Genomic DNA, 25,586 nt, shown 5'->3' with positions numbered 1-25,586 from the left:
CTGGATGCGACGCGGTGGACATCGCCAACCGCGTCCCCTTCAACTTGAACAACTCAGTCCAGAAGGCGGCGGTGAAGCGGGGATTTCGATCTGACACAATCGAGACCGGAAGACCGTGATGCCGGTAAACGATGTCGAGGAAGATCGCCGCAGATTGTTGCGCGGTGACGGAGGCGGCGACCGGAGCAAGATGCACCATTTTGCTGAGTCGGTCAACAAAGACGAGAACACCAGTGCGGCCTTGCGGATCCCGAGGCAGCCCAAAGACGAAGTCCATACTCACCGAAGACCACGGTTCCGCTGCCACGGGCAAAGGTCGAAGCGGAGCCTGCTTTGACGGGGACGGCTTGACACGCTGGCACGCTTCGCAGGAGCGTACCTACTTCCGTACCCACTTGTACATATCCGGCCAGTAGAAGTCCCGGGACAGCGACGCGAATGTCTTCTCGCGTCCGAGGTGGCCGTCGCTGGGCGTGTCATGAAACTCGTGGATTAGCCGAGCTCGAAGATCGTCGTCCAGCGGGACGACGATGCGTGGCGGGTCCGAGCGATCGACGCAGTAGGTCAGAAGGGTTCCATCCAGTCCGTAGCGGTCGACGCGGGCGCGGCTGCGTGGGGATAAGCGGCGCCGCGCCACTGCTGATGGATCTCTAAGGTACTTGATCATCTCGGAGCACGCCGCGTCCGCCTCGTACGCGTCCGTTATCAGGTCACGAAGCGGGCTGGTCGCTGCAACCTCGACCGCAGCGACTTCTTCCGCGACGCACACAGCACACTCGTCGTCATCCTCGTCGCCAACAGCGTGGCGACCCGACTGCACGTAGTCTGGCCGACGTGAGAGCGCGTCGGCGAGGATGTTGGTCTTGCCCGGCTTGTAGTGTACGACGAAGTTGTATTCGGCGAACAACGAGAGCCAGCGCGCCATGCGCTGGGAAAAGTGGGGGCTCTTCGTCGCTGTCCGCAGCGACGCATGATCTGTGTAGATAGCGAAGGTCTGTTCGCCCAACAGATACACGCGGAACTTGATGAGTGCGTAGCGCATGGCTAGCAGCTCCTTGTCGTGTACAGGGTAGTTTCGCTCCGCCGGCTTCAGCTGACGCGATTGGTAACTCACCACACGTTTGCGTCTCTCATCATCAAACTGCATTAGGGCGCAACCTATTGCGAAGTCGCTTGCGTCGCATACCACGTGGAAAGGCTTTGAATGGTCGGGCAGCATCAGGACAGGCGCGGTGGACAAGCCCGCCTTCACCGCGTCGAAGGCAGCTTGGTGATCGGGACGCCACGACCACGTGGCGTCGGCCTTGAGCAGCTGGGACAGCGGACGGATGGTCAACGCAAAATTCTTCGAGTAGTGGTGGAGGTACGTCGCGAGACCCAGCCACTGTCGGAGCTGCTTCTGGTCCTGAGGTGTAGGCCACGCACAGATGGCCTCGATCTTCTCGGGGTCAGCACGGACACCATCCTTGCTGACGTAGCTCCCGAGCACAGGAATCTCGGGGGCGCAGAAGATACACTTCTTCAAGTTGGCGTACAGCTTGTTCTCCCGCATCACCTCGAACACCTTCCGCAGGTGTTGGAGATGTACCTCGACGTCCGTCATGCCGCCCTCGGCACGGCTGTGAATGAAGATGTCGTCGAAGTAACTAGGCGCGAAGTCTCGGTACGGCCGAAGCAAGTTGGACACCATGCGGTTGAAGGTGGCGGGTGCATTCTTGAGTCCCTGTGGCATCACAAGCCATTCCCACAACATCCCGCTAGGCGTGCTGACCGCTGTCAGCGGCACGTCAGCTTCGCGCATTAAGATCTGATAGAAACCATCCATCAGATCAATGGCACTGTACTTGGTGCTGCCAGACATGGTGTCCAGTACCATGTCCTTCCTCGGGATCGGCGTCTGCGCCGGAATCGTGGCGTCGTTGAGCTTGTTGAAGGCGTGGACGATCCGCCATCCGCCGGTTGCTTTCTTCATGCAAAACGTCGGGCTGGAGTGTGGGGACAGGCTTTCTCGCACGTGGCCGGCTTGCCGGCGACTCTCAAAGAAGGTGTCGATGGCCTCGACTTGGTCGCGGGGAAGCGGCCACTGTCGCGTCACACAGTATTTCGCGCCAGGCACGAGGTCGATCTCGTGCCGAACTCCGCGGTCGGGTGGAAGAGTGGCTGGGACATTGTCCGGGAAGATCTCCATGAACTCACGCACAAGCGGGGCGACTGGGTTGCCGGCTGCTTCAAGTGCCGGCAACGATTGAGCTGCGTAGCGTGCTTGGCGTGCACTCTTCGGCTCAGCCCCTTTCGGGCGCATCCTCGCGTCGGAAGCTGGGTCCGACGCGCTGGCGTCGACGACCGCGATGGACTTAGTGTCTTCGGCGACGACCATGCACACTTGCTCGATCTCGCCCTTCTTCGAGTCACGGAGGAAGTGTTCCACGAGAGCCCAGTCAGCCGAGTGATCTCGGCGGCGTCGCACGGAGGACGTGCGGCCTCGACGTCATATATTCGCAGAGGCGTCTCCTCGTCGTCCCCCACCAGGACTGAGATCACCTCAGACTCAGTCTCGATCGGGTCCGCCGATAGCGCACGAGGGCGGGGTGGTTTGCGACGGCGAACCGGACGCGGAGTGTCATCTGAGGCTACCGATGAGAGCCCACGCTCGATCATGGCCGCTGAACTGGGGCGCCGGGACACGACATCGGCGCCTGGACGTGCGTCGCCGTACACGACCGCGTCAACTTCATCAGGGAGCTCCCGCTCGACCACTCGCGGGAACTCATGCTCGACCGCGCGTGGGAGGCCACGCTCAACCACATCCTCTTGCTCTTCACCACTGGAGGGCCACTGCTCATCCGGACGTGGGGACCCATGCTCGACCACGCCAGACACGTCTTGAGACTCCTGCTCAAGACCAGCGCAAGTTGCGTGCTCGCACATCGCACACGAAGGGCCATCGCCCACTTCAGGTGCAGCATGGGTCATGGAGTCGGAGTCCATGACGGCAACGTGCGGCCACTGGTTAGGCGTTCCGCACAGGAACGCCAACACTGCATTCACATCGATGTCTCGGGGTCGGACTGTGCCAGTCAGCCAGTTAATCTCAGGCTGGTGGCGGGCAAGCCACGGGATGCCGAAGACGCAGTCGAACGAACCGCTCAACTCGATCACCAAGAACTCATCGGAACCACGGAACCCATCGAACTCGTACGCGAAGGTCGCGGAGCGTCGGGGCGTCCGCCGCGGCTTCCCATCAGCGTACTTCACGATCATGTCTCCAGGTCCTTCACGAATGTTCATGTCTGCCGGTAACAACGACAGGCTCTCGGCGCGAACGAAGTTGTTCGTCGCGCCCGAGTACAGCAGTGCGCGAAGCGGGCGCTTCGCGTTGTCAACGTGGATACTGAGCACGATCAGTCGTGAGTCACTGCCGGATGTGGTGGCAAATAGTCGTGCATGAAGCACAGGAGGGCTAGGAGGAGGTTCTGCCACCAGAGAACCATCGCTCCTTCTACGACCAGTAGGGCGCCCCGCACCTACTGGTTGTCGCCGTTTTTTGGAGCGGCGACGTCGTTCGCGATTGTGACGTTCGCCTGCATGGGCGACGGCGCGCGGCACACGGCCGCGCGGTGTCCCGGTTTACCACAGCGGAAGCACAGCATCGGACGCAGACTGCGCGTCGATGGCGATGGTGTTGCTCGAGACGATGACGTCGGCCCCCGGCGTCCACCGTAATGCTGAATCGCATCCACCTCCATCGGCTCCGGCTCAGGCGCCGGGTCCCGAGAGACGTCGAATGCCTGCGACGCCGTCACACTGTAGTCTTCGCGTAGCGCAACAGCGAAGGCCTCTTCCAGTGTCGATGGAGTCTTCCGAGTCAGGTAGAAACGCTGGTAGCCAGCGTTCATGCCGGATATGAAGACATGGACTTGTGTAGCCATGTCCACTGGATGCGATGTGATGCACGACACGAGGTGCCGCGCGCGCTGGATGTACTCGAGCATGGACATGCGTCCTTGCTTCAACGACAGGAAGGCTGATCGCTGGACGCTCTCATCTTGGGGCGGCTCGAAGGCGAGTCGCAGGTCTGCCTTCATGGATGCCATAGTCGGGAAGCAGGAGGCGTCGGCGACGAGTTTGCCGAGCGCCCATTCTTTTGCCTTTCCTGCCAGCTTGGACAGGAGAAAGCGAGTGCGCGCGAGCTCGGTAGGCAGCTGCCGAGCTTCAATCGCGATGTCCACCTCGCAGAACCAGCGGTTCAGGTGAAGGCGGCCCTTGCCTTCACCGCTGTACGTGGAGACATCGAGCTTGACGATGTCGGTCTTGTTCTTGGTCGACGTGGGAGTCGTCGCACGCTGACGAAGGCCAGCGAGCTCACGTGCCATGAACTCCTGGGCAGCCAGGCGTTGTTGTTGTTCCGTGCCGGCGGTCAGTAGTGTCTTGACGACACCGTCACCTGACACTGCAGCGAGTCTGTGCAGTGCCTCCCACTCGAACAGCGACATGCCGGTCGCCCCTCCGAGGGTGGACGCGTCGTTCATCTTGGTCGTTGGACGGATCACAAAGTGCTACCAGGTGTAACGGGCTTGAGGCCGCTACCAACTTGCACAGGCGCGTAGGAAATAAGACTCTGATGGAGTGTTGGGACGGTCGCGGCACTCGAGACCGTCCCAACCATTAAACCTATACGGGACTGTGATTGGCCACCGCGCACTCGCGGTGGCACCCGTGTGACAGTAGCCTGTCACACTTTCGATGACCCAAACGCCTGGTAATGCCCCATTTCAAGCGGCCACAAGCCGCCGCTTCAGTCGAGTGGCAGGTTTCGACGCATGCATTGATTCATGCATTGCAATGCCTTACAAGACCGATAGCTCATCTCGTAGAGGAGATCAAGCTCTATCAATGCTTGTATTTGCTTCTTACGTTGTTGATTTACGGATTTTATAAATTTTTGGTCGAGCATACTAAACGGCGGTTTTGTGCGCCGTACAAAAAGCTGTTAATAGTACAGTTTGCCATCGATACCGGCTTCTCGAGCGCGCTGGACGCTACTAGGGCAAATTCTCCTACTCTCGACAAGGACGCCAGACTTCCCGCCTATTAATAAATAATACCGCTATAATACATGTAAGCCTGCTTCGCGCCAAGCCAAAACACAAGTTCCGTGGCCACCAACGCACCACGCTTCCTGTGGTCCTCTGTGCTGACCTCCGAATCCTTCCCGACAACTACCGACTTCGACGAGCTGCTAATTTTTTTTTTTACCTATTACGCTGCTACGCGCAAGACCCGAAGGATTGGAGGCGACTTATTCCGTCCCTCCTCGCCTACCCTCAGACGAGAGAGAGACCCGACGTATGTGAACGCTACATTAGCCATGATGCTTAGTCAGATGACTGTAATAAACGCGAGACCCTTGCTACAACGAGAGTGGTTGGCGCTCCAGACTGGGAGCACTTGTTACGTATATCGTATAGCATACGGGGCCAGAGATAAGGACAGTTTTAACACGGAGCGGCAGCCAGCAAGCACACTGAAAATGCGAGCGCAGGATATGTAGCTGCGTTGAACGGGTAACGGCGCTGCATTTTCGGACCGTGGCGATTGGATGGGAATTGTTGCTGCGCCTGAACCAGGGACCGCAGCTTCCATAACGAAGTGATGATAATACCCCCACATCTGGTCTCTGCACCGTTTTTGCCGAAAACCTGACAGTTTTTACGTGTTGCATTGAGGCCGTGCGTTGCGGTGAACCCGTGGTTTACGGTACGCTATTTGATCCTTGATACCAGCTGACGATCGGTTTGCTCGTTGTCTTGGCGTCTCTGGGATCGCCATGTCAAACCATCGTTTCACCGGCAAAAGCACCGCTGACCCCGCTAGTTTCTGTCCATTATTGTTTTTTTTTCTTACCCAAGACACGCTCAAACAAGTTACAAAAATGAAGTTTATCCTGCAGGCTCTCACGATGGCGGCCCTGGTGGCAACTGGCGCTGCCGAGCTCCCAATAGGTGTTTACCTTACTCAAACCTACGGCGGACCTCACGGCGATGAATACTCTGACGTGGGGCAAGTGTGCGAGGGTCAAGTCGTCAAGTCCATCACGATTTGCAGTGGCGATCGCGTGGATGGAGTTGGTCTTGAAGTCTGGGGTCTCGAGAGCCGCAATTACCGGTTCTATCACGGCGGTCGTCATGGCAGCACGAACACCCGCACTCTAGCTACCGACGAGCACGTGGTCAGCATGGAGGTGCACTGGGACAAGCATGACAGCCACACGCGCGTCTTCTTCGTCAATTTCACCACCAGCCTGGGCAACTCAATCGTTGGAGGAACCCCCGTGTCTGATCCTAACCGTAAGGCAATGGATGTTGCACAGCCTGGCTACCAGCTTGGCGGCTTCGTCGGCTACGCTGGCAGGGAGCTCGACTCTGTGGGTGCTCTTTGGACCGAGATCTAATGAAGCCTATCAATAACTAGGCTCAGGACTCGATTGCTGGAATCGCGTTTGTTTGTTGCAATCGAAGGAAGGACGTGATGTATGTTGGACCGGATTTCTGTTTATTTGTTTCGAAATGAATGATCTACCACTAGAGGGTGGTAGGTCATTCATTTCGAAACAAATATTAATACTACTACTACTACCTCCGTTCGGAAATAGATGACCATTTCCAATCATATTTCAGCCTACTCAACATAATTCCCCTTCTAATCCAATCGGGTTTTGGATTCTGAATCTCCCGCTTTCCGCCACCACACACTGGCCCCCGCACAATTCAATTCGAAAGTTGGCGGCTGAGGGAGATTACGGATAGTGAACGCCAGGCCCTCTGGGAAACCCTACTGCTTCGCAGCGTAGGAGGCGTGCTTAAACGTGGGGGGAGATCGTCCGGGTTGCAATGTACTTCCACGTGGGCCGCCAAGTTGTCGAGCGCATTGGAAGCGTGGAATCAACTCGATGGGAGATCGAGTAGTAGCTGTGGTCAAGTCAAGAAAGAGTGCAAGATGGACCGCCGCCCCGCTGCCCCTGCCAACCGCCCGGACGACTCTCGTCCCCCACCTCGCCGACGCCACGCGCTGACGCTGCTGCGCCGAGGCCTGGAACGCCTGATTCGACGTATTCGACGGAGACGATGGAGCTGAACCTGAGGCTGCCGCTGTTGTTCTCCTGGATGGACGAGGAGCCCCCGCCTTTCGTGCCCGGACCGATTCCCCCCGTGTCTCGCATATACATGCGCTACGTGCCCCACGCTCGACCTGGTGCGCGTCGTGTGCTGGAACCGATGCGGGATCCGACGACGATGGAGGGCTCGGTTGCTGACGATGAGCGTGAGGCGAAGGCTGAGAGCGACGCTTAGACGGAGGACTCGCGCTTCCCGCTGCCAGCGCCCGTGGAGCATATCATGAACTCTAATGGTGGAAATGATAACCGGCTCGGACATTTGCATAACGACAAACTGATGCGAACGGACAGTCTTCCAACGTCCGATGAAAAGCATCGCCATTCGCATACAACAAGTTAACGCTCGGCCCCATGTCGTGGAGGATGACGCTGAAGTCATGGTGGCGGGGTGCTCTGACGGCTGAAACATCACGCTCCGGAATCAGCCTGCTCAAAGCCCTGATTTAAACTGCTTAGATCTGTTTTTTTTTTCTTTTCGTTTCCATCCAATCGCTACAGTCACAGACTACACCCCGTACAATCCCGGAGCTCATCTAGGAAGTGGAAAATGCCTACAAAAAACAACAGCAGATACGCTAAACAAAACATTCTTGACGCTGCAGCACGTCATGGAACATATCATGAACTGTAACGGTGGAAATGGTTACCGACTCGGACATTTTGCATTGATGCGAACGGACAGTCTTCCAACGTCATTGCCACGCGGTGCAACATCTTTCGCCAATGCGAGCGCCTCCCTGCTATTCATCGCAGCAAGGGGGATCCTCGTAGCACCCGAAGCCAAATCAAGTGCCCCTCAAGTATGTAGTGAGATCTTAGATCCATTTTTGTGTATGTAGTGCGGCGGAACAAGAACGCCTGCGCCACTCTGGACTGTGCCTTGCTTACTGTCAACTCTAGATCTCCAGCCCTCCCACAATTTAAACGCCTGCGCCTCTCTGGACTGTGCCTCGCTTGGTGTCAACCAGCACTCCGCTGTACTAGTGGGTCGCTCCTGAAAACCCAAATTGCTAGTACCAAATTTAGTGCATAGATTGGGCGGTTTTGCTCTTACCAAATCTGCGTTGTCTCCTGAAACCCAATTGCGTACTTCCCACTCGCGGTCCAAGGACACAATGATCGCTCCCGCATTGCTGCTTCTCTCCGTCATTCAGCGCCGCCGCCGGTCTCACCGCCGCCAGTCGTATCGCTCGACGCTAGAGCGTCGCCGTCGACGCGAGCGCGACCGTCGCATTGCTCGTATTGCACTTCAGCCGCCAGCAACTTCGTCTTTCTCCGTGCTGTTTGGCTCTGGTGACGATCCAGCGTTGATCACAGCCACGGGGTTAGACCACCCCGCGTTTCACTACGTGCTACAGCATTTTGAGGTGCTCTACAAACGATTTACTCCCTACGGACCGGCTGGCTCAGCAATTGCATCGCTAAGTGGCTCAAGGCATGGTCGGCCTCGAAGCTTGGACGCATATCAATGCCTCGCCCTCGTATTGGCATGGACACGGACAAGAGGCTCTGAATTTACTCTCTGCATGATGTTTGGTATAACGGTATCTGTCTGCTCCTTGTTCATTCGGTTTGGACGAAGAATTTTAATCTGCGTACTTGCTTCGGATCAGCGTGCTGCTATCAAGATGCCTAGTCTACTCGATGTTCGGCGTTATCAACAAGCAATCCACAGAAAGTATCCCCAGTTGAACAACGTATTCGGGGTCGCCGATGGTCTCAAACTATATCTACAGCAGAGCGGTGATTGCATCATGCAAAACATGTTCTACAACGGCTGGAAGCATGACCACTACGTCGGAAATGTATTTGTCTTTGTCCCCGATGGAACGATTGCAGCGTGCGCGCTAAATGCGCCTGGATCGCTTCATGATTCTCAGATATCTGAGTGGGGTGGCATATACCACAAGCTTCAGAGCATCTATGAGCAGTGTGGAGCAAGATGTGTTGTAGATTCCGCGTTTTCTGCAGGAGACTATCCCTTTTTAATTTAATCGAGCCAAGATTATCTTGGAGTGGTAGCGACACCTGCAGATGTCGTCATGCTGCGCCAAGCAACTTCGGCAAGACAAGCGGCTGAATGGAGAATGAGGGCCTTCCAGAATTCTTTTCCGAGACTGAAGGATCGAATGGAATATGAAGAGCGAGGTGAACGACGACTTATCCTGGACACATGTGCGCTGCTTTTTAACCTTCGAGCTAGATTAGTAGGCATTAACCAGCTCCGATCTGTTTACATACCCGACTTGCAAAGAGACGTAGAAGACTTACTGTGATAATCTACTTTTTTCTTGCAGGGATTTTGCTGCACATACGAGGGCAATAGTCAACAACTCGAACAGACGATTGCTTCTCTCTCTTTCGTCGGCACGACCCGCGTCACGTTGACGGCGGTCCTCTTCACGCTGGCGGCGGTCTTCTTCGCGCCACAAACGCTGTTGTTCACGATCAACTTCGCGTTGATGTTGCTATTGCAGCATCATCGCTCGAGCTACGGTTAATAAGGCATCATCACCGTCGTGGGTACCTGCACGTTGTATACGAGGAAGCACTAAAGGGCGCGCAGTAGGAACGCCTGCTGAAGTCTCAGCTTCGGGATGCACGTCCTCAATCTACGTTGTCATTGTCAAATAGACCGTTAGCATCATCCTCAATGTCATCATCCTGAGCGATATCCGCACGGTCCGTGATGGCAGCAGCTAGTGCAATAGCTCTCTCAACTTCCTCGGGGATATGAGGGTTGCCTGTGCCCATATTCGTCCTGTATAACTTGGCAAACTTCCTACGAAGAGTTTCCGTGGTGCGGCGAACGCCAGGAAAGTTTGCATTGTGCTCCCGCGTAACGGTGTCCCATTCATCTCGCCCAATTGGCTTGTAGTGATCAATAAGATCGAGAAGATCACGGACTTCAGCTGGCGAGAAGCCAGCACCACGGGTCGCAGTTGGTGCTGTGCGTCGACGTCTTCCACGGCGGCCCTCACTTCTTGTTGATGCAGTTGCAGGCGTTGCTGAGTCAGGCGCTTGTTGATCAGATGCTGGTGGAGTGCTAGTAGTAGTAGGGGCTGTTGGTGGCGAGGCATTACCGATCGGAGCTTCTGCGGGCGAAACTTCTGGCGGCGTCACTTGCGATAAAGCGAAATCGAAGCTAGCTGCAGGCGTGGGAACAGGAGTAGACGCTTGAGTCGCTGCAGACGGTGTTTGTTGCGTTAACGGGAAATCATAGCTAGGGGGCGGCGGCGCATCTTCACTAAATGAGTTAGGCAAGACCATGCTGAACCAAGTTCGAGAATGAGAGGCATTTGACATGCGTATCTTTGACGCATGGTGCGGGCACCCAATTTGTACGCCCGTGACACGACCCCGTACAAATCGACCCTCCTTGGGCCAAAATGGTACGATCAGCAAGCACGCGACGAACCTTCTACGTCTGGTTTAGTACACGCAGGTAGTAGCAAAATGGTACGATCAGCAAGCACGCGACGAACCTTCTACGTCTGGTTAGTAAACGGAGGTAGTAGTAAAAAAAAAAAAAACTCTAAAACGATAGACGCGGCATCCGAACAAACATCCACGAGCGGAAGGAGATGTACGTGCGTCTGTGTGTTCGTTCTTTATTCCTCAGGAAAACGATCGGAATTAAAATGGTTATGACATACGCCGATGCACGTGCCTTTCTCGTCGTTGATGTTGGAAGTGGTCAGTGGTTTGCCCCATACGCCGGCTCCATTCTCAAATACTCGAAGTACTCCTTCTTAATCGCTTTGTCGATTTTAGTCGGCCCATGCTGCAGATTGAGCACGTCGTATACGTTTCCTGGCATTGCCTTTAGCTTTTCGTCCCAATACAGTGTTTTGCCTCAATAGCGCAGCCATCACATCTAATAACCTCGCAGACTATATATAATCACCCTGTTTTCACGAACAGCAAGATTCAGCAATGTGAGGACATAGGGAAAACGTTAAAACAAAAGCGTCACACTCATGTCATTGCTCACCTTGCGGTCGCTCTTCCGAAGCCTTAGATGTATTCCGCCGTCGTCACTGTTACCTGGTCTTGGCTATGCTACGGATTCGCTGGAACTCACGGCGGTTGCGGTCGATTCTGCAGCGCCTTTGAATCCCTAATAAAACCTCTGTCACCGAGACACGACTGCGCTAACACTGTACGATCCGGGCAGTCTCGCTAATATGGGTGCTGTCCTTATATTTTCCGCGTTCAATCATTTTTGCCAACCGGTGATTCCCGTACCCTTCCCTCAACACCTGGAACACTGACATCTCGTTTCCTCGGTTATGCTGGTTGAAATAGGCCAAGTACCGAAGCCCAGCTTCATACGCATCACCTCCCAATACGCCAAACGCAGCACTGCCCACAGCTTCTTCACCGTTCTTCACGAGGTTTAGTCGCTGGAAAATATCAAGAGGAGAATTCCCCTCTCCATTAAACCAGAGGCGATTTTGCTCCGCCGCTAGCTTCTCCGCCAAATCCTTCGTCGTCGTATCACTAGACTTCATTTCAGCTTGGATCAGCCTAGCGACTACCTCATCACTAGAGGCTCGCGTGAGGGCCCCGACCATCGTCTCTTGAGTATTGAACCTCTCATTGTACTTGGAAATGTACTTGGCCAACCTCTCGATCGCCGGACCGCTCAGGCTATTGTGCATTCCTCCATTTTGGTTCAACCTCGTGAGCACAGTGTCCGCGGTGTCTCCGTTCCTTAGCCAACCTTTCATCTCATCGTCCGTTCTCGATACCAACCTGCCCAGGATCCCCAAACCTCTGTCTTCGCCTTCGTCCTCCGGGTTGACAGTCCTCAGCATTCTCTTGATGGGAGCGCCGTACTGGGCAGCAGCGCGTGGATTAGGTGTACCGACGCCTGGAACATTGGGCGTGACCATGTCGGCGATAGCAGTCGGGTGGCCATTGACGCTTAAGAGGAGGACGGTGGCAGCTAGTAACAAGGCGCTACGACAACGCATCGTAGCGGTGGACTTCTTGCGGACGGACTTGTGGGCTGGACGGACAAATACGTTGTGTCTTTGCTTGATCTGAGGTGAGCAAGGTTGGTCACCAATCCCAACCGAAGTACCTACAGGTACTACCATAGGCACATCAAGTCAAGCTTCGACACAACGCAACAACTGTTGTTCAGGTACATGCTACCCCTTAACACAGTACCCTGTGATTTACGTTTGGGATTTTGCTGAATCAATACAGCATGTCAATCAGACAATGCCTCTGATTGAATGAATAGCTGTGTAAGCACTACACCGTAAACGTCCCGTAAACCAAGGGATGGGTACTACGTGTAAAGTGCAGCAGAAGGGTAAACATATATCCTTATGCTGTACAGCGTCGGACAGAATCTGACACCACTAAGCGATGGTGAACGCATGTCTCAGTCATACAAAACAAAGCCATGCCAGATGTGCGCATTTAATTGGATTACATATCTACTGTGAAAATTTGCCACTTACTATTATCTTGTGTTTTGTATATCCAAAAATACCAAAACAAAACTAGAGCTTTTCATTGGCCAAAATAAAACAGATCATACTGTCCCCCTTATGTACAAACTTAACTTGTTTTTGACCTCAGCGCTGGCAGTTACAAGATTCAATTCGACGCTCTATCACTCGCGGTAAAAGCCGTGACTTTACTTGGGAAACGTATACTTACCGTATTTATCGGATCGAGTGAGACATACGCCTCGAGTGAGACATCAGCAACATAGGGGTTACACATCATCCGATGCGCATAAAACCCGTATAAAATAATGGTTACAGAACAAAATATGAATTATGAAGTTACTCGGGAACCCCTCCGCCCGTTTTTTTATTGGCTTCCACAGCATCTTGCGGAGGAGGCAACAAGTGCGTCTCGAATCTACCGTTCACGTAGCGATGGCCCACCGGAATATGGTTTGCCTTTCTGTAGCCGCTAATGATGGAGTCACTACCCACCATTTCCCACGCCTTACCTATAATGTGAGACAGCAGCACCAACATTACTGTACATGCGAATTACGCTGTACAAAATTACTGTGGAACAACTTTTGGAGGTACCTGTATCATGAGTGGCACATGGATCACGATTTTGATAGTATCTCCAGCGAGCGATCGTGTTTTGTGCGGGAGGGCTCCGAACTAAAAAACCTTATAAGCTTTTATTTTTAACTTGGTTTCGAATATATTTTGTCTCACTCGATCTGATAAATACGATAGTACCGGTGCTGTACGCGTACATGGTACGGTACATCCAGAAGTACAGTAGCGGTACTGTATGTATATACTGTGTATTATGTTTCACATGTTACAGACGCAACTAGACCTCTTGTCGACTTGACTGTAAAATTGGCATAACCGGGATAAACCGGGAGAGATGTCCAACCGTGATTTAGCTCATCTCTCCCGAGCGCATGAGGTTCTTGGCGATAGTTTTGTTCATTCACCGAGTTTCTCGGTCTCTCTCGGGCCCACATACAAGACCAAGTCAAAAATGCCGCGTCGGGCATCGGGCTGTACGACGACGTGTTTCGACTGTGTGTGGGACTGACCAACGAGCACGTCTCTCATTGTCCTCTTCGGCGCGAAAATGGAGATTGGTACAGACGGTCGCAAAACAAGCTCATTGAACTCGGCATCAAGCTCAAACAAAAGCGTCGACTGGCTCAGGAGAAGTACAGGGCTAGGTGTCCGCGTTGCTCGAGATAGCGGGGATGCTTGGATTGGACTTGATATTGTGTTTAGCTGAAAAGATCGAGAATCACGGGAAAAGGAGCAGTTACCCCCTAATTGATTGTTCCTTCACAGACGCGCCTGTCGCCCGTGTGCTATACCATTTTATACAAAGTCCAACATGCAATTTGGTGAAGATTTGATATTTGGCTGATTGCAAACTAACTAGTTAACCGACCTACTGTATGACGTCCAAGCCAGGGAATTTATTAGGGCACCTCGGGCATCAGGGGGGGGTGCATATGATGTTAGTTTATTTTATCTCGTGATAAATATCCGGTGCTATAATGTTGACGGGCAATGTACATGTATACAATGCATGTTTCACATGTTTACGGTAAGGACATCTCCACCGGGTGTGCGTAAAACTAAACGTAATCTACTCAAAATGTAAATTGAAAATGTTGTGAACGTGTGAAAGCTGGGGTAGCTCTGCACCAGTGGTCGGACAGGCAAGTGAGAAAAACTAAAAGCTCCTTCTGCTCGGTATCAACCATGCTGCACGGGTCTGCTGCAGCGTCAGCGTCAAGCCTAGATGCAGAGGCACAGGTTGAGGCAGAAGCAGGGGTTGATGGAATAGTTGATGCCGCGAATGCAACTTGAGCAAGAGTAATTGATGGCGTAGCAAGAGGTGACAACATGACGAGTGTGCTTCGCGAAGAAAGGTGGCTTGAGTGAGTGACGTGGAAAGCCAAAATGCGCTCGCTGAACTTTGTCCATGATTTATTCAAGCCCCTTTTATGAGCAAACGTGCTCAAATCCGCATTAGATAAACGCAAATAGTCTGTCCTCGCGTATGATGGTCAATGTCGCAGAAAACTGATGTAAACGCAATTATAGTCGTTTTTTAACCGGGCAAGATTTTTTCAGATACCGATAGTATTAATAGACTATCTCGCAACCCACTACTGTTATTTCTAATAGATTCGAATCTACCCACAAATATCACAGCAGCGGGTTAGTGCCCGGAATAAGTACGATCCTATGAAAACGAGTAGTGACTCCAAAATTCAATTTTAGGGGTTCTGGCATCGAGGCCACAAAACACAGGTCGCTCTGGTGGAACCCCGATAGCAGCGCGCACCTGCGCCATCACAAGGTGCGACTCCTGGATCGGCTCTCGCAGCACGGCGTTCTCCACTGCTCGGTCGTGGTACGACTTGGCCGCGTCGTCCGGCTGCTCCAGCGCCTGGAGCCTGATCTTCTCGAGTCTGGCCTGCAGCGCCTCGATCTCCTTCTCCAGCGCCGCCTTCGGCTTCTTCCGGATCGTGTGCGTGTCCTTTCTCTTCTTGAAAACGCGCTCCTTCCTCCGCTGGGACTCGACCTGCTCCTGCACTTGGGTCGGCCCGACGACGCGGGCGAGTGAGTCGCCGGCGTCTCCTCTCCAATTGCAGCCGGGCGTGAATAAGGAACGCCTGATATATAACAACTTTCACGTGGTATGAGCCAATTAGAGGGCATAAATGCCATTGATGGGACAAAATACTTGATTTAGTCAATTATGTCAATAATCTGTGTCCGGTCCATGTATAATCCGGCGTGGCGCCAACAAGATTTGATGGTGTCGGCGCCCAGCGCATTCCACGCGTTGCTGCACCACGGAGGGCTTCCGCGTAGAGGCGGCCTAGGATCATCAGCATCCGCCCAGATATGGGCACATGCTCCTGCTCGGCGTACAGCACCATCTCCACGAGGCAGGAGTCCAGGGCTGTTGCATTTTGCAAAACCTAACCAGCTCTTGGCGGAGTTCTGGGTGGTAATTGTGTGATCTCGGACTTGACGATGGAATCAAGTATCGAGACGGACTGCTTTCGTGGCAGTCACCGTGTGTAACGGGGTTACACGTACAAGTGGCTGCAAGCCACTTGTGAATTTAACAGATAGGTTATCTGTTAAACATTTTGGATACTTCCTCACATTGGTGTAAAACACACCGATGGATACATTGAAGTGGACCACCACAGTGAGTGGTCCACACATACCCAAAGATCGTATTGGTAGAAAGCAGCATCTTTCTACTAATCAGAGACATGCATATTAGCGGGGCTCTTACAGCTAGCCGCTGCCAATCCTTTCATAGATGATAAACTGTTTTTAGCAGATTTTAGAGGAAGATCAATTTACAAACAATACAGTTCTCATTTTACCTTAAACTAGCTACTTGGAGTCTTGTCTAAGTTAACTTATATTTGTGTATTCAAATATAATTAACCTAAGTAATTACTAAGTACTTACGCTTCCTCATACGCGTTGCGCAACGTGTAAGCTAAAGTAGTGAGTCAAGTTAGACCCAATACACCTGGTAGCACTTTGTAGTCCGTCCAACGACCGACTGCTTGACGTTCGTACGCGGTGTACGAACGCGGAGCCGAGAACCACAGGAGCACGGAGGTGCCCATGGAGAGCTCCAACACGCCTGCAACGCATGTTGCACGCGCGGACTGCCCCCACCTGTCTGACCCAGAGTGGGAGGCCCTCCAACGACTGTCAACAGTCATTGGAGAAGCGGCGATAGCTACAATGCTGCGGACGCTATCGCCGACGGAGCAACATGGTGTTGCTCTGGGCTTCATCATGAAGGAGCAGCGTGATGCTGCTTCCTCAGTGACGGCGTCGTCAGGGACGACACCGCGTGCTCAACCATTAAAGTTGAGCGTAAGCAATTACGTGGGAAGAGAGGGCGAGCCTCTCCTCCGATGGCTTGTCGAACTCGACACAGCCATAGCGGCTCGACGCATCGTCGACCCGCTGTCGAAGGTCGCGTTCGCCATGTCCTGCCTTGGCGGACGCGCAAGGAGTTGGGCGTATGGACGCCGACTCTCCGATCCTACGTGCTTCAGCACGTACGAGATATTCAAAGAGGAGCTCAAACAAGCGTTTGAGCCCCCGCAAAACGAGTTCCGGTCGAGGGCGGAGTTCCTCGACCTTCAGCAGGGTAAGCATGACGTCCATGCTTACGCGCAGCGCGCACGATATTTGGTATCAAATATCGTGACTAACCCGATTGACGAGGCGACTAAAGTCGTCATGTTCATGAGGGGGCTTAGAGATGGGCCTGTGAAGACCTATCTCTTCCGAGAGTACCCGAGTACTCTCGAAGCTGCGATTACTCTTGCCATGCAAGAAGAGTTTAGCCTGCGGCAGGCTAAACTGCATGTGAACGTGCCGAGGCCGCAACCGCGCCCGGTAGCGAGACCGGGAGGTCCAGAACCAATGGACCTCTCGAATGCAACAACTGCTGGTTACCAGCAGCAGGGAGGTAACGTGCGATGCTTCCGTTGCGGAAGGATCGGTCACTTTGCACGGGAGTGCACAGCTCCCATGCCCCCTGGAGGTGGCCGTCGTGGCGATGCTAGGCATCGCCGCGGACCAACAAAAAACGCGAACATCCAGTAGGCGCGGGGCGCCCTACTGGTAATGCAGTCGCGCGTGCCGACATCGGGCACGCGACACTGAGGACTGCAGCCCCCAGTGAGACCAGCTCTCACTGCAAGAAACAAGATGACAGGCCGAACCTAGTCATCTTGAAGGTTTACTCGAAGAGAGCGAGTGACTCTCTTCGAGCTTTGGTAGATTCAGGCACGCCGAACAACTTTGTTCGACTACGAAGCCTGTCGAGACTTGACTTCGAGGAGGTAAATGTACCTCGAAGTCTTCTGGAGGTACGATTGGCAACAGGTGCCATCGTAAAAACCGAGAAGCGCGTCGTGAACGTGCGCTTCTCGTACAAACAACAAGTGTTTGTCGAACACTTTATCGTCCTGGACCTGGACGATAAGTTCGACGTAGTAATGGGCATGCCGTGGCTTGCACGGCATGATCCGGTGATAGACTGGAAGAAGCACACGCTCGTGCGCTTCGGACGCGACAGCGGAACAGAGAGCGATGGCCCTATTACCGCAGCGCACGCACCAGCAAGTGCGCGCGGCGCACCCGTCGATACAGCGCTTAATGCTGCTGTCTCGGATTGCCCAAGAAGTGCGCGAGGGCGCGCACAAATGAGACCCACGTCGGCAATGCTGCCGACGTCGAAAAAAAAAGTTGTGCTGTTTCTGGGAACCAACACCCACGTTCAAGCGTGTACGGGACAGTCCCTGACCCGAAGAGGTCAGGTCGACAACGACGCGTCGGCTCCGGGAGCCGACGCACCCTCGGTCATGAGGGGCTCCGCCAATGAATGGCGTCGAGGTGACGAAGGCGTGTTAACTCCGGGGGTTGACGCTGCAAACAGTACGGACGGTTGCAAACGTACCGCACTGACGCAATTTGCATGCTGTCGTGCAGCCGGGCTGCGCGGCGAAGCGCCATGCGATCAAGCCGGGCTTGATATCGCGCGCCCGCAGACAGGGTCTGCCGGCGAAGGGACACATTACCGTGCAGCCGGGCTGCACGAAGGAACATGCGGTCAAGCCGGGCTTGATACCGCGCGCCCGCGGACAGGGTCCGCCGGCGAACAACCGTCCACGGCCGGGCCTAGACCAGAAGAACAACTGTGCGGAGCCCGGCTCCGCACAACAAGAAGACGGCGCATGCGAAAAACGCTGCGCAAGTCTCGGTCCGGGACCGAGACGCATCAAGAACTGTCTACCGGGCAGACAGGCGGTGACGCCGGGCGTTGAGACGCTGAACGTCTTGACGCGTACCGATACTGGATTCCAGTATCAGGAAATGGCACTCGCTAATCCTCCGACGTCGGCGTCGGAGTTGACTTCGCTTCCAGTCATGAGCTGGAAGCGCTTCACGAGCGACTTGCACGATGGACGCATCGAGCAGGTCTGCGTTCTTTCGGACAGCGAAAGAACGGAGAGCGAGAGCGAAGAGCTGAGGCAGCTCTTCATGGGAAGTACCACTGAGAGTGAAGACACTCTCAGTGCGAAGACGAAGCGAGAGCGCTTCGAGGAACAAGATTGGGACTCGCTGAAGTCGAGTCCCTATTACGAATTATTGAGGGAGTACAAAGACGTACTCCCGGAAGAGATTCCTGCGGAGCTTCCGCAGGATAAGGGCATTCAGCACGAGATTGATCTCGTGCCGGGCACGAAGTACTGTGTTACGCGGCAGTGGCCACTGCCGCGAGAACAAGTAAAAGCGATCGACGACTTCTTTGAAAGTCGTCGCAAAGCAGGGCAAGTGCGGGAATCAAAGTCCCCGCACAGTGCTCCGACGTTCTGTGTCAAAAAGCCACAGGGCGGATGGCGCATCGTTCATGCGTATAACAAGCTGAACGATGCGGCGGCACCGGCGCAGACGCCGATACCGCGAAAAGATGTCATCATCGATTCGATGGCCGGGAGCACCGTTTACAGTGCTCTCGACTTGCGAGATGGATTCGATCAGATCCTAATGCGTGAGAGCGATATCCCTCTCACGGCAGTGAGCACGCCAAGCGGCATGCTCTGGGAGTCGATAGTAATGCCACAGGGGCTTAAGAACGCCCCTGCGACCTTCAACAGGTGCGTGACGCACTTGTTGCGCTCGGTCCGCGACTTCGCACCGAGCTACTTCGATGATGTGTTCATCCACAGCCGGGCTGTGGACGGAAAGCCCGACGTAGAGATGCACAGGGTGCATCTCCGGAAGCTACTTGAGCTTATGCGAAAGCATAAGCTCTACGCGAACCTGAAGAAGTGTATCTTCGGGGCGAGCGAGATACCCGTCCTCGGGTGTCTCGTAGGGAAAAATGGTGTTCGCCCTGACCCGGAAAAGGTCAGAGTGATAAATGAACGGCCAACGCCTTCAAGTGTCAAGGAACTGAGGCAGTTCCTTGGCTTGGCCACGTACTTGTGCAAGTACGTGGAGGATTATGCGGGCAAGATCCGCTCGCTGTCACAACTTCTTAAGAAGAAGCTGTGTGGAATTGGACACCCGATTGCCAAAAGGCATTCGATGCAGTCACGAGGGGCTTGGCTGAGGCGCCGATCTTGGCAGTAGCTGACCAAGATCGCCCATTTCACGTAGTGTGTGACGCGTCCGATTTTGCGATCGGATGCGCGTTGATGCAGCACGATCACGAGGGCCGTGATCGTGTCGTCTACTACCAATCGCGTCAGCTGAAGCCAGCTGAGCGCAACTATCCGGTGCATGACAAGGAACTCCTTGCCATGAAGTATGCACTCGCAAAATTCCGAGTGTATTTGCTTGGAAGTAGACCATTTGTGGTCTACACCGACCATGCATCACTGCGCACCGCAGTGAAGTCGCCACACATATCACAAAGAATGGCGAGATGGCTCTCATTCTTTGCGGAGTATAACTTCCGGGTCGAATACAAACCCGGAAGATTGAACGTGGTGGCCGACGCGTTATCACGTCGGCCGGACTATGCAGAAGCTGTTGACGTCAATGCCATTGACGCCATGCGATCGAGCAAACCCACATCATCTCTGCTGGACGATGTGAAGGCCGCGTACGCGCACGACGCGGACGCGAAGCTCTTGCTGGCCTATGGCACAGCGCCTTCTGACAAGTCCCGTCAGAAGCTGCCCAAGCACCTTCGAGCGCGTGCACACCGCTTTCGAGTGCACGACGGACTACTGCTTTACAATGCAGTCGACGACAACGCGGATCGCGTTGTCGTACCAAATGACCATGACCTGCGACTCAGGATCATGTACGAGTATCATGATGCCCCGACTGCGGGACATCTCGGACGTGAGAAGACTTACGTCCTTCTCACGCGCGACTTCTACTGGCACCACCAGTATAAGTGGGTGCGCAAGTACATCCGTGCTTGCGAGGTATGCCAACGCGTGAAGCCTGCGCCATTCGCGCAGGCTCCACTGCAATCACTACCGACTCCGTCGGAGTGTTGGAAGTCCATGTCTTTGGACTTCATCTTTGGTCTTCCCCCGGACAGCGGAGGGAATACCGGTGTTGTGGTCTTCGTCGACCGCTTCAGCAAGATGGTACATCTTGCTGCGGTACCGGCGGAGGTGACCGCGAAGCAGACGGCCCGTCTGTTCGTCGACATGGTGTTCAAACACCATGGCATGCCGTCCGACATCGTGTCGGACAGAGACCCGCGCTTCACAGCGCACCTGTGGCAAGAAGTGCTTACACTTCTTGGGAGCCAGCTTTCCATGTCGACTGCGGACCATCCGCAGACGGACGGTCAAACCGAGCGCGTGAATCGCGTGCTCGTCGATATGCTGAAGAGCTACGCTCACTCGTTCCAATACTGGAGCGAGTGCTTATCGATGGCAGAGTTTGCCATCAATAACTCAGTGCATGCCTCGACCGGGCATACACCGTTCTACGTGAATGCCATGCGGCATCCACGTCTACCGAGTTTACTCGGAGTGATGGCTCCCACTTTAAGTGGGGGAGGAACTACGACTGCAATACAGCAGCCGCAGAAAGCCGCTGACACTTGCACAGTGTCAGCTGCAACAATGGAAAAACCACATGAGTCTGCGCAGGGCGCAGACTCCCCCAACAACAAGGCCAACGACCACGGGTCTGCGCAGGGCGCAGACACCGCAAAGAACCACGCAGAGGCCGGGCCTCTAGCGGAGAGCGAGCTGAATGACTTCAGCTCGGATGCAATCAGTTTCATCACCAAAAGACAAGCCGTGATTCGGTTTGTCCAGGATGTAATAGCAGCTTCTGTTGATCAACAGAAGCTGAACGCAGACAATGCGGGCAGAGGCAACACAAATGAATTTAAAGTTGGTTCATTAGTTTTGTTAGCTACACAAAACCTGCCTAAACATGCAGTTTCGGATTTCGGAGCAAGCAAGCTTGCTCCGCGCTTCATCGGGCCGTTCACTGTGTTGGCACGGCACGGCAACGCATACACGCTAGACATACCGTCTAGCATGCGCCTCCATCCGACCTTTTACGTCGGACGGCTGAAGCCATACCTGCAGCACGAGCCATCTAGCTCGGCTGACCCGAAGCCTCGGCAGGAGCCGAGGCAGAAGCGGAGGACTTGGCCTCGGCGACGAGCAACCTCTCCTCCAGCGCGCGGACGCGCTGGAGCAACCCCTTCATCTGGGTCCCCAGCTCGACCTGGATATTCGAGGCGGTCTGCGAGACCGCCGCGACTTGGGCCTTCTGGTTCGCCAGCTCCTGTTTCAGGGCGGCGAACTCAGCGCCCTGCAGACGCTCCACAACGGTCACCCGGTCGTGGAGAGGCGCATACTGATCAGCCCGGGGCTGATCATACCCGGGGCGTGTTCCCACCCCCGCCACCGCCGATCCGTGACGCCCGCGGCTCAACCCGCTGGATTGTTGAGCGGATTGTTGACCATAGTATCTCGAAAACGAACCCTCAAGGGGCTCGTTATCGTATTCCTTGGAGAGGATTTCCTCCCCATCGAGATACATGGGAGCCGCGGAACGTCTTGCTGGAGGACGTTCCGGAAATGGTGAGGGCGTACGAAGAGCAGTACGCGCTGGCGCAGCGGAAGTAGTGCGAGCGCTGCGATCATCGCCAGCGCCCGAACCCTCACGTGCTAAGAACTTAGCACGGAGCTCTTTGAGACTCTCGGGCACACGGAACGACGTGTACCCGTTCAAGTCGCGGTCGCTCAAGCGGACCGCGCCTGGAAAGCACTTCGTGCACTGAAAGCCCTCGGGCACAGCGCACGGCACATTTGCCTCCTCAGCAGCAACATGAAGTTGCTCCAGCTTTCCACGCTTCGAGTACGTCTCGAAGCGATCACGCGCTTGCTTAATCCGATCACGGTAAGCACTCGGCCTCTTGTTGAAGTTCTCAACAAAGGCGTTCCAGCTTTGACAAAGTGCCTGCCATTCGGGCACTTTGCTGCGAGAAGAGGTCTTCTTGCTTTGAAACCATCGGAGCTCATGAAAGAGTCCGATGTAGTAATCGCGCCTTTGATGCGTTTCCGCATCAAAGTGCAGCTCGGCAGCCACAGCGTCATCTTTGATGGCGCTGCATACGTACAGCGGCACCTCATTCGGAGGTACCGAGTTCCCAAACCGGTCCGCGATCTCGGACGCGGACGGCATCCATGGATCGCGCGCTGCAGGCGCAGCGCGCGGAGAGCCTTGAGCTTTAACATCACGCGCTGCAGCAGCAGCGCGCGGAGTACTGAGATCCCCAGCGGAAGCGAGTGGGGTATCGCTCTCAGTACGCGAACGCTTCGAACTCGAAGCGTCCGATTCGTCCCCTTCACGCGGGCGAACGTTCTTGGCGTGAGGATCGAGCGATTCGCTCGACACTGAGTCTTTAAGCTTTGAGGGCGAGTCGTCCTCGCCCTCCATGTCTTCATCGTCGTCGTCGAAGTCGACGACGTCACCGTACTTCGCCTTCTAGCGTTCGAAGTACAGTCTTCCCTCCCAAATCTGAACCCCCCTCAATCGATATGATATGATAAGTGATCAGATTTTTCATTTTTGTCGTCCCCCGATTGTTGTAATAGGAGTTTCCGATACTAAAGCAAAGCACTCGATATTCCCTCTCAGTACTGATAAGTGATAAGTTCTGGGACCAAATATCATGTGTATTAGACAGGTTTAAAGTGGTGCGTGATTGTTTGCTGCTTTCTAGACGCGATCGACTTCACTCTTAGCTCGAGCAGGCGGCGAGACCGATAACGGCGAGTAAGAACCACATCGTCGTTCTCACCCTCCTTCGCTGCAAAGTATTGCAGAATCAAGTTGGCAGCTTCTGCAAACTGTCCGTCGGTCGGAGCTTTTATCGGGAGTACTACTTCGCGGTCGCTGCTGTAGTCAGGGTCTTGGTAGACAATCGGATCGCAGCAAAAGTCCACAATCGTGTCATCACTGTAGTCGTAGTGAACTTCATTCTCGTCGGCCGGAGAGAGCAAGCTGTCAATTGTAATTTCCTTCGAGAGCTTCAGCAAGTTCATGCAGGCTTGGATCTGCTCGACCGACGTTTTCTCTTCAACTTGAACACTTCGAGGATAGGGGCGGACAACATGCGTAGAATCTGAAGACAATTTGCAATGCCTCCAGCAATTTACTATAGTCGAGCGAGGAACTTCCTCCCATGCTTGCCGCACCCACTGCATTGCCTGCAGAACATCCACCTTGTACCAGTCCCGCTGTGCCTGTCCAGACAGTTCAACGGCGTGAGCAAGATGTAGCCGTATGTAATGAGCCTTAAGACAGCGAATTACACCAGCATCCAGCGGCTGTAACACCGACGTTGTGTTGGGCGGGAGGAATAAAATTTCCAAATTCGACAATCGATATGCCGCGTGCGACGAGGCGTTATCCACAAGTAAAAGGATTTTTCGGTCCTGGCATATCATCTTCGTGTTTAGACTAGTCGTCCACTCTCGAAATACAGCGCTGGTCATCCACGCCTTCTTGTTGGAGTAGTAATAGCGAAATCCAAGTTGTAGAGGTGTCTTCTTGCGAAATGCGCGCGGCTTCTTCGCCGTTCCAATGAATAGAGGCTCGACCATATCAGTCCCCGTCATATTGACCATCAGGCCTACTGTTATTCTCGCCTTGTCCTGCTTGAGCCCTCTAGCGCCGCCATCTTTGCGGCCAATCGTCTTTGAAGGCGCGCGTCGGTAGAACAGGCCCGTCACATCGAAATTGTACACGTCGGTCGGTTCATACTCGGAAATCTTGCTTAGAATAGCCGGAAGCTCGCGAACCACCGCAGCGTGATCAGCGGATGCGGCTTCACCGTGGAGACTAAGACCCTGGAAATCATGACGGCTCTTGAACGTGGCCAGCCAGCCGTTTGAGAACTTGGGGGGCTCCGCCGAGCTCTCGATTAGCCCTCCCCGCTGCATATCGACGAAGAGGCTCCGGGCTTTGGTTTGGATGAGATCGTCGGAAATGGGGACCCGGTTGCCCTGCTGCGCGAGTACCCAGAGCTTTAGGGCCTCGTCGAGGCCAGGGTAGCTGACGACATGATTCGTTTTGCGGTCGTCGCTCACCACGGCATCAAGGATCTCGGTGGAACGTTTGAGAATACTGGAGATTGTTGCCTGTGCGGGGGCCTTGGACAATTGGAAGTGAACGCGACACCACTCTCTCAGCTCGTTTTGCGTGAGCTTTAGCTTGCGCACGTGCTTTTCGATCAGCTGCCGCTTCTCCTTTTGAGTAAGGTTTCCTGTGCGGAGCGTGGTTGTCTTGGATGGCATGATCGCGAGCTGGGGTGCGAAGAATGGGTGTGGGTGTGGCGAACAGGGAGGGATTCTTGAGTGAGAGGCTCTCACTGAGAGCCAATCATGCTCCCTTCTGAATATGATAATTTGCCAAATATGATAACTGATTGAGCTGGCCTGTTCTCCCGTGATAATCATCTGTGGGAGGGAAGACTGTAGTCGTCGATGGAGAGATGACTCCCCATCGACTCTGCGGACTTCTTCTCAGGCGCGCTCATCGTTGACTGAGCGCGGATTTCGTCTCCAAACGCGGAGAATTGACGAATGGTCAATTCCAAAAGATTGACGTGCGGAGACCCCGCGCGTCTAACCTTAAGGGGGGAATGGTGTAACGGGGTTACACGCACAAGTGGCTGCAAGCCACTTGTGAATTTAACAGATAGGTTATCTGTTAAAAGTTTTGGATACTTCCTCACATTGGTGTAAGACACACCGATGGATACATTGAAGTGGACCACCACAGTGAGTGGTCCACACATACCCAAAGATCGTATTGGTAGAAAGCAGCATCTTTCTACCAATCAGAGACATGCATATTAGCGGGGCTCTGACAGTCAGCCG

General features: G+C 54.3%; 3 protein-coding genes across 3 annotated transcripts; 1 reads left to right on the top strand and 2 right to left on the bottom strand.

Moving 5' to 3' along the window:
- Positions 1–379: 379 nt before the first annotated feature.
- On the bottom strand, positions 380–4,529 carry IUM83_08443 (reverse transcriptase; the record flags this gene model as incomplete). Its single annotated transcript, XM_067932816.1, has 3 exons — positions 380–2,401; positions 2,527–3,460; positions 3,529–4,529. 3 exons carry the CDS (start codon positions 4,527–4,529, stop codon positions 380–382), a joined length of 3,957 nt encoding a protein of 1,318 aa, XP_067783484.1.
- Positions 4,530–5,959: 1,430 nt separating this feature from the next.
- IUM83_08442 (Amino Acid/Auxin Permease (AAAP) Family) lies at positions 5,960–6,451 on the top strand (the record flags this gene model as incomplete). The annotated part of the gene is made up of 1 exon (XM_067932815.1): positions 5,960–6,451. One exon carries the CDS (start codon positions 5,960–5,962, stop codon positions 6,449–6,451), a length of 492 nt encoding a protein of 163 aa, XP_067783403.1.
- Positions 6,452–14,927: 8,476 nt separating this feature from the next.
- On the bottom strand, positions 14,928–25,001 carry IUM83_08441 (ars binding protein 1; the record flags this gene model as incomplete). The annotated part of the gene is made up of 3 exons (XM_067932814.1): positions 14,928–14,936; positions 14,996–15,326; positions 24,205–25,001. 3 exons carry the CDS (start codon positions 24,999–25,001, stop codon positions 14,928–14,930), a joined length of 1,137 nt encoding a protein of 378 aa, XP_067783486.1.
- Positions 25,002–25,586: the final 585 nt, after the last annotated feature.

Source organism: Phytophthora cinnamomi (genome assembly GCF_018691715.1).
Source record: "Phytophthora cinnamomi strain GKB4 chromosome Unknown Contig99, whole genome shotgun sequence".
Taxonomy (NCBI): domain Eukaryota; phylum Oomycota; class Peronosporomycetes; order Peronosporales; family Peronosporaceae; genus Phytophthora; species Phytophthora cinnamomi.
Note: the sequence above shows the minus strand (reverse complement) of the source record. Positions and strands in the feature narration are given on the sequence as shown.